Raw genomic sequence first — 8,822 nt, forward strand, 5'->3', positions numbered from 1 at the left:
TAGTACAGTTATGAATGGAAATTTTCACAGATGGGGCAGTAGGCTAGACTATTGACAAATGTCAACCATGGGGTGAAATGGAGGATGGTAGTCCACGGGGATCAAGGAGTGGACGACTGGAGAGTTGAGTTACTGGTTTGGACTGCTAAATGCAGTTTGTGACCTGATATGTACACCCCCAACTAATTTACAACAAAAATTGTTTAAAAACTAAGCAAACTTAAGCCCACAAATAAACCTGCATGTGGATGTTTTAAAAATGTATTCAAAAGGGAAACATTGGATAGATTCATCTAAAATATCAATTTATACAAGCATATCATGTGTATTTCTTTCCTTCAACAAAAGGTGACAGGCTATTTTTGGTACCTGAAGAAAACCCATGTCTATGTTCTACCCCACAAAGTAAACTTCAAGGTCTAATACTAGTATATTCTGACTATGAGAACTGGGGGTTCATTAATGATAATTATTAAGACAAATGGAAAAGGTATTTAATGAAGTTTAAGTGTTGTGCTTTCAATATAACATCTATAAAACTAGTATTTTTTTAAAGTAGAAAACAATTTAAGACTTTCTAAAGATAAATCCTGAAGTTATTGAGCAGTGTCCAAAATAGAAAAAGCAAATTTCTTTCCCCTGAATTTTTAGCTTCATTGTTATCTTTGTTCAACATCAAGTAGTTATTATCAGGTACCTGACCACATGCTGCCAGTTGTAGTAAAACATTAAATCTAGTTAGTTGAAGGATGTGGTAGCAAAAAAACCCAAAAAAACTAACTTAATTAAATGAGCTGCCACTGCTAAGGTAAGGTTGATGGCTCAAACCCACCATGAGGCTCCCTGGGAGAAAGACTTGGTGATCTGCTACAATAAAGATTACAGCCTAGGCAAAGTAGAGGTGATTTAAAGTAAAATGTGCTGTTCATTTCAGCAACTTATCGCCCTTGTAAGTTTTATGTCTTTATTAAGTTAGATTTTTACGTTTTCTCAACTAAATCAGCACCATGCAGGACCTGTGTAATTACTAAACTATAGGGACATTTAAATTATTGTGATTAGAAGGAAAGAATACCCTTGATATACCTATAAAGTTATCTGAGGTATCCTATTTTAAGTTTTTCTTCTGGTCCCCTATCTAAACATTTGTTTCTTTATTCTTTCAATTTAGAAATCTTAAATCAACTAGATTATCTACCCAAAAAAGGCCAAGTGAATTTTAATGGCACTAAAACGTAGCAGTACACAACCAAGTGTTTCTCCAGGGAGAAACACTTAAGCTCTGGATTGGGAATTGGAAGAAATGAAAAACCTCAGAATTACTCTGAAAAAAGAGAAATAAGAAAACTCCATTTTAGAAGGTTATATTCCCACTTTTTTGCTCTCCATCGATAACTGATTTTTGAGAACAAGAATATCAGCTTGAAATGATGTTAAGACCTATTGATATGAGTTCTATTCTTTAAAATCTTTCAGTGTGCTGTGCATGAAATGCCTAGTTCTATTTGTTTACCTTCTTACTACATGGAACACAGATTGTTTTTTTCTTGCATTGGCTGCTTGCAATCAACTAAAATGTGCAGGACTAGATCCAGGACAAATTAAAGACTCCCTAGTGGTACCACAGCTGCTCAGGTGGTAACCCAAAGGTGGAACTCACTAGCCACTCCATGACAATGATGTAACATTCCCTATAGTTGGCAGCCTAGAAAAACACTATGAAGCAGAAGACAGTGAGCTTAGAATCAAGTATGGGGGCTGAATCGTTTCTCTATTGTGATAAAATTCCCCTTCAGGAAAAAGTGACTAAGATTCAACAGATTCACCATTTATTTTACCATGTCAATGCCTGAAAAACACATACAATTTGAAAGATTAACATACAGAACTCAAATAGTCACTTTTATTATTACTGTTTACCAATGGGGAGATGCAGTTTATTTACACCAGTAGCCATAGGGCCAAAAGGAATACACAGAATTATTTAGCTATCTGTATCAGATGGACTACTTAAGCAAAAATAAGATTCTCCAAAACAACGGTCAGTGGTGAGCCTCACTACCCTCCCCCAAATGATCCCAGCATGCTATAATGCCAGGCAGTGGTCCTTGGGCATGCGGTGGTGGAAGCTAATGTATTCAAGAAAAAGCCACAAACCACAGAAATTTATAAAGGATCCCCTCTCCCCCGTACACACACACTCAAGATATATAATAGAATTACAAGGTGATCAATACACATAATTGAGGTGGAAAGGATGGGGATTCTGCTGTTCAAGGGAAGGAAGAGTTCCTAACCATTGTTAACTATATGGTAGGGGGTATTCACTCCTACCAGAAGAAAAAGTTTGTTCCCTCAGGAGACCTGTGGACCAAGTCAATCTCTTAATCACCCAGGGCAGGGGACTATGGGGGCAAAGACAAAACCCCCAGAAAACAAAACTGGAGGGGATATAAATAAACCTTTACTCAAAACTACTTTCCATGCCCTCCTCCTCCAACTAGAATGAGAAGTTGTTGTGGAAACAGTACTGATATGCTCTAGGTTCTCTCTGAAGGACTAATAGATCCCAACCCCCCTTCAACCTGCTTCCATGACATGATGGGAAAATAGGCTGTGGTCCCACCAAAATCCTTTGCTTCTGCATGCCCTTACGACGTCTACAAAATGTCAAGAACAAAGAAGACCTAGGCCTCAAAATTAGTTAGGTACTGTCAAAGTCTGACTTTTTAAGAAACTATCACAATTTTTGGAAAAAGACCAACTTGTAACTAGATCTCCACCCTGACCAGGGCAATTCTAGATTACAGTAAGGGTGTTGGAGGCCTTTTTTCTAAGATTCCTTAACCTTCTTGAGTATATAAACTAAATCAGCCCAAATAGTTCAAGAAGTTCCTTTTGGAAGGACAAAAAATACATTAAAAAAAAAAAATTGCACAGCAGGGGTTCAAAGAAATGGATCAGAACCAGGCTCCATTCCCGTGTGTAACAGTCAGTTTTTACTGCTCTTCTGCTTAGGTCCTAAGAGAGGCAGTGTTCAAGGTGAGGTGGGAAGATATAACTCCTCATGAAGTAAGCCACAGCAGGATGGCATATTTACAAGGCAGTCCTATAAAAGGGAAATGCTTAGGCATGACATTGCCTTTCAAACACAAAAATTAAGTTCTCTTCCTATCCAGTCCCAACAGAGGGACTCAATAAGCAAGAGTCTTCGGAGTCTTCAACAAGAACAGGAAAAAACCAAAAAGAACAAAACTTAACAGCGGCTAAGGAAAGGGAAACTGGGCAGGCATCAGAAAAAGGATGACTAGAGATGAACTGAAATGAAACAATGCGGAAGCCAGGGGGGTAAGCAGCACCTGGAAACGGGCTGCATCAGATAACGTAAAAGCAAGGAAGGGAAGACACGGGACCTAGCCAGAAGGGAAAGGACGGCCCCTAACTGGGACACAGAATGAGGTAAGAAAACATTTTAAATAAAGCAGCACCGTTCCTGCTAACCTGCTAACTTGGGGCTCCGACCCCTTTATACCTCACCAACTCTCAGTAAATAATGAGTGGCAAGTAGTTTTGATATGTAGTTTTCCCTTCCCAACATCCCCATCCCATTCTTTGAAATGAAGGGAATTTAGAGGCCCTTCCTTGACTTCCAACTACAAAAGACATCTTCTATTATCAAGAAGGTCCAAGGGGACTAGGAGGAAAGGGCTGCCCCTGTGAGGGGATGGAGGCGATGACAGTCTGGATGCTCAGCACAAATAACTGATATTACTGCCTAATCCAAGGAAACGGGCATCCATTGATTCTGCACATAGTCCAAACGAGAGATGACTAAATTCTGCACCTTGGCTTTTAGCACTCATCCATTCACATTATTGAGGGCAGCTGGAAAATGTTCCTTTTGGGCTCAGCTTTAAAGCTATTGCCTCACACAATGCCATGTACTCCCCTATAATTTACTGCTGCCCTTGGAGAGGGAGGCAGGTAACGTTCTGGCATAGTGACCAAGTCAGACCCTTAGCCTTGCTAAGTACCTAGATATTCAGTAGGAAAATGACTGCCACACTAAGTTTTGTCCAAGCAGAATACATCCAGATATGAGTCTTGTTGAGAGATAGTGCATAGTTGCAGATGCCCCATGACTTGCCCAGGGGATAACTGTACCTCAGCCTGCCTGCATAACCCAGTGTTTTTATATTTGCCAGGCCTATGCCAACAGAAGAGGGTCACAAAAGTGGGTTCTAGTCAGCCAACGGCCAGCCCCTGTCCCCAAGTCTGTTGAAGTCATTGTATATGCTGGACCTTTCATAAACAAGTGGCTTTGACCTTTTCTTCTTATTGGGACCAAGGACACAGTGATCCTTCAAAGCACACAGATGAGGGTCTGACGATCAGTAATGTCCGTCCATACTGTTATCCAGCGAGTTCCTGGCATCAGGGAGTAAGAAAGGCCGAGGAAACAAAAGCCTTCGCAATCAGGGCACACAACTGCTTATCTGTACACTGGGGGTAGCACAGAGACCTGTAGTACACATCCTGGTATGATCAGAGATCAGCTGTAACACATGGTGCTTGAGGAAGCAGTTCAAATCCTCCTGCCCCAGCTTTCAGAGTCCCAAATGATAGAAATTTTACCAGGATCTGAACTGCTAAACTCTCCTTGCGTCTTTAAGGATTAAGATCTTGATGGAAAATTGTGACTTATTTTTTCTACCTAGCTTACTTTTCCAAGCAACAGGACCGGTCTGTAAGTGTCCTGGTCGTTCACAGGCTCTTCCGTGTTGCAGCTACTGGAATTCAGGGGGGGAGCGCTGCAGCGGCTGGTCAGGCCCATTCCCGGGTTCTCCAGGTAGGGAGCACAGAGGGAGGCGGCACGCTCCTTTATCTTCCACCGGCTGGATGCCAAAATCCTTCACGTTACCAGTCTCGGCGAACTCCAGGTAAAAGTAGCCACATTTGACTGCCCGGTGTACTTCAAAGCAGAATCCCAAACAAGAATCCTCTATCAGGTCTACGTATATCTCCTGAGCGATGGCCTCGAGCTTGTTAGTATCCAGGTTGGCCAACGAAATTTCCTCCATCTTAATTTGCACACGGCTGTGGACAGAGCGCAGGTATTACTCACAGAGGCACCGGCAGCAACACCTCGGGCTCCGCAGGCCGCGCCTAGGCCCAAAGGCCTCTCCGGACCGCGTCCTCTACGGGTGGTGATGGCGGCGGCGGCGGCAGCGGCAGCGTCCGCGGCCAAAGGGCAACCACAGTTGTGACGGTGCCGGAATCCCACGCCGGACCGCTTAGGTCTGTGCCGGGGTCTGAAGGTTGGCGCCCCGGCTGCCCCCGGACTCGAAACCCAACCGTCGGCCGGCTCTGCCCTCAGTCAGCGGTCCCGGCTCCTTCCGCTCGCGAGTCCCGGCTTAGCCCCGCCTCCCCGCCACCGGCTTCCGCTCCCCAGCGCGCTTGCGCACTGGCTCCGCGCAGACTCGGCGGCCGCGTCCCTTTTTCTGCCGCGGCGGAGGCCAAGATGCACATCGCCTGGCTGGGTTGTGTGCTGAAAGCCCCTGATCTCTAATAAATTAAATAAACAAGCAAACCGAAAACCTCGAGGGTGTTATTTTGTTTTTAGGTGGTAACATTCTTTAATGAGTGCAGCGCCCATGTTTGCTGATTTCCTGTGGAAATAATAATTACTTATCCTCGTAGTATGTTCCGGAATAGTACGGTTTTAGAAACTGTACTATTCCAGATTCATATGGAAATTTTTCTTGTCATACAGTTGACTTGTAGACATTTATAGTGGTGGAGTACTTGTCATTTAAATCCACTAGATGGTGCAAGAATTTCAGGTTTTTTATTATTTTCAAATGCAAAACTAGGCACCAGGGGAATACATATATACATCAAATGAAGCTCAGGCATTCATCTCAATTATAAGACCAGTAATCCAGTGTGAATATAAATAGAATATCATAACAGAGGACTTCAAAAAGTTCATGGAAAAATGGAATATTTCCAGGAGAAAATTGAAATGTTCTTCATTGTTCAAATAATCTAGTCTATGTAGTTTGTCTTGAAGGGGGAGGAAGCCTAAAATATATTAAGTATATGGGAAGATGAATCTTTTCCTTAAGTTGAGCAGTATAAATTGTGAGAAAGAGAAACACTAACTGTATTTAAATAATGGAGTTCACTGTGCTTCTTTATCAGAATAAAGTTAGTCCGACTCATGGTTAAGGACCCCATGCTTGGTGAAGTAGAGAACCTGGACAATATGGATTGACACTGGTTATAACAATGGGCTCAAACATAACAACTTTGAGGATGATGAAAGACTGGGCAGTGATTCATTCTGAGGTTCATAGGGTCGCTGTGAGTCAAAACCAAGTCTACAGCACATAACAACAATCATACCTCTGAGTGTAGCATGTCTAGTGAGTGAAAAAATACATATATGATTACAATTTCCACTCTCCTTTATCTTCTCCAAATGTAAAGAAGTGCCTTTCAAATCTTAACGACCATAGAAAACACTCAGGGTCTTTCACAACATAAAGTATGATTCAGTAGGTCTGCAAGAGAACTTGCGTTTTTGCTTTGTTAGCACTGATGCCAAGGAGTCCGTTTCCAAGGACTGGTCTGTGCAGATAACATGTCCAAATACAGTGGTATAGACTGAGAATTTCTACTTGTCCGGGACTATGGGAAGATTTTTATATTGTCATGCATAAATCTCATTACAAACAATGCAATTTTATATACTACTGATATTTTGTAAGAAGAAAAAAAAATGAGATTAAAAAGTCAAGTGAGCAGGCCAAAGTCACACACATAGTTATGGGTATGCTTTAAAAAGTGGTTCTCAACCTTCCTGATGCCGCACCCCTTTAATACTGTTTCTCATGTCGTGGTGACCCCCCAACCATAAAATTATTTTCTTTACTACTTCATAACTGTAATTTTGCTACCGTTATGAATCAGGCAACCCCTGTGAAAAGGTTGTTTGACCTCCAAAGGGATCGCGACCCACAGCTTGAGAACCACGACTTTAAGAACTTGTACAAGCATCATTATCTAATGTGATCTAGCGTACAGCTATGTTGAGATTCCAACTTATATCAAAATACAGTGCAAGTGTTTGTATAGAGAAAATATAAATTACACAATGGCTACAATAGGGGGGAAAATATTCAGAGCTAAGTTAAAAACCACCCTCTTGTCGAGCCTTAAATAGCCACGGTCTACCCTATCTGCCAATTCATGGTTCCCAAGAAGGAAAGGAAAAGAAAGGAGTACTATGGCTATCCTTCTTCCAACACAGATTTATTTGGTCTTTTGGAAGTTCGTGGTATATTCAATATTCTTTGTCAACATTGTATTTTCTTTCTCTTTTTTTAACATTGTATTTTTAATCTTTGATCTTCCTTGCTTATTATGCTGCTTCCTCATTGTATATGAGGTGATTAGAAATATCATGGCTTGTATCAGGCACACCTCCTCTTCAAAATGAAATGTTTGCTTTTAAACACTTTAAAAGGTCTATTGTAGGATAATTGATTAATTCAATATGGCATTTGAATTTTTGATTCAAAAAATGGTCATTGATGGAGAATCAAAATAAATCGTTCACTGACCCTCCACCTTACAAAGCACAATGTCCTAATCCAGGGGCTGGTCTCACCTCTGCCTGATCTTCAAAGCTGGGACTAAACAGTACCGACCAACACATGAAACATTCCCTCAAAATTATTTGAGTTTCTAAAGGAGGCTGAAGCAAATCGCAGAACCCAATGGTGTAAAATAATATACTCAAGAGAGGAGTCAGAGGGAAATGGGGTAAAAAAGTATCTTGGAATGGTTAGAAACTTGGGATGCCTTTATTCTCCAACTCCTTGGGACTAATCTGGTATTAATTCTTCTAAAAGAAATCATTCTCACAGTTACTTGCATCCACATTCAACACAGCCATGAAAGTAAGTAATAGTGCACTAGGCAAAACTGCTGCAAAAGATTTCCTTAAAGTGTTCAAAACTAGATGCAGTAGCAGACCGCACACATAGGCTCCATTCGCTCATGCCTCTGTTATTCTGCAACCATGTTTGAAAACCCCCCACATGACTGAGATGGAGAAATCTGATAAGTCAAAATTGAAGAAGACAAAACTGCAATAAAACCCAAAATGGAAAAATGGGCTACAACTAAGAAATCTAAGATTAGAATTATTGGAATCTCAAAACACTAGTATAGCAGACACAGAAACAATTTTCCAAGAGAAGATTCCTCAGACAGAAACAGAATAGGCCCACAAAAATGCAAATTTGAACACTGATAATAATTTATTACTAAATGTGTTTGTCTGGGTTGACTAGAGAAACAAATCTTAGGAGACTCCTATGTGTATAAGAAAGAATTTTATATAAAGAATAATTGTATATTAAGAAAACATCTCAGCCCAGTCCAGATCAAGTCCATAAGTCCGATATTAGCACATTTGCCAAAGACCAATCTATAAATTCCTCCTCAGACTCATGCAAAACACGCAATAGCACCGAATGTAGGAAGATCGGTGACAGTGGAAGCATCTCAGCACTGGCTGGGGTCTCCACAAGGCTCCTCCAGCTCTTGGGCTCCAGTGTAGCTCCACGTGTCACATCAGCAGGAAGATGAATCAGAGAATGTGTCTCCCAGCTCCAAGGAGGAATACATGTGTTCCCAGACTCCTCAGGAGAAGACCATGCACACACAGGGGCCTCATTGACTGCGACCTGAGCAACAGCCTAAACTCCACCCCTTCAAAAGTTCTCAGATTATATAACTGCCACACTATA

At 41.4% G+C, this 8,822-nt stretch overlaps 1 protein-coding gene across 1 annotated transcript; it reads right to left on the minus strand.

Moving 5' to 3' along the window:
• Positions 1-1,812: 1,812 nt before the first annotated feature.
• On the minus strand, positions 1,813-5,384 carry ATXN7L3B (ataxin 7 like 3B). The gene has a single exon (XM_045292282.1). The coding sequence runs from the start codon at positions 5,079-5,081 to the stop codon at positions 4,788-4,790; it is 294 nt and encodes a 97-aa protein (XP_045148217.1). The 5' UTR covers positions 5,082-5,384; the 3' UTR covers positions 1,813-4,787.
• Positions 5,385-8,822: the final 3,438 nt, after the last annotated feature.

The sequence above is a fragment of the Echinops telfairi genome, unplaced genomic scaffold (genome assembly GCF_000313985.2).
Source record: "Echinops telfairi isolate 266 unplaced genomic scaffold, ASM31398v2 ScPeMD7_2;HRSCAF=8, whole genome shotgun sequence".
Classification (NCBI taxonomy): domain Eukaryota; kingdom Metazoa; phylum Chordata; class Mammalia; order Afrosoricida; family Tenrecidae; genus Echinops; species Echinops telfairi.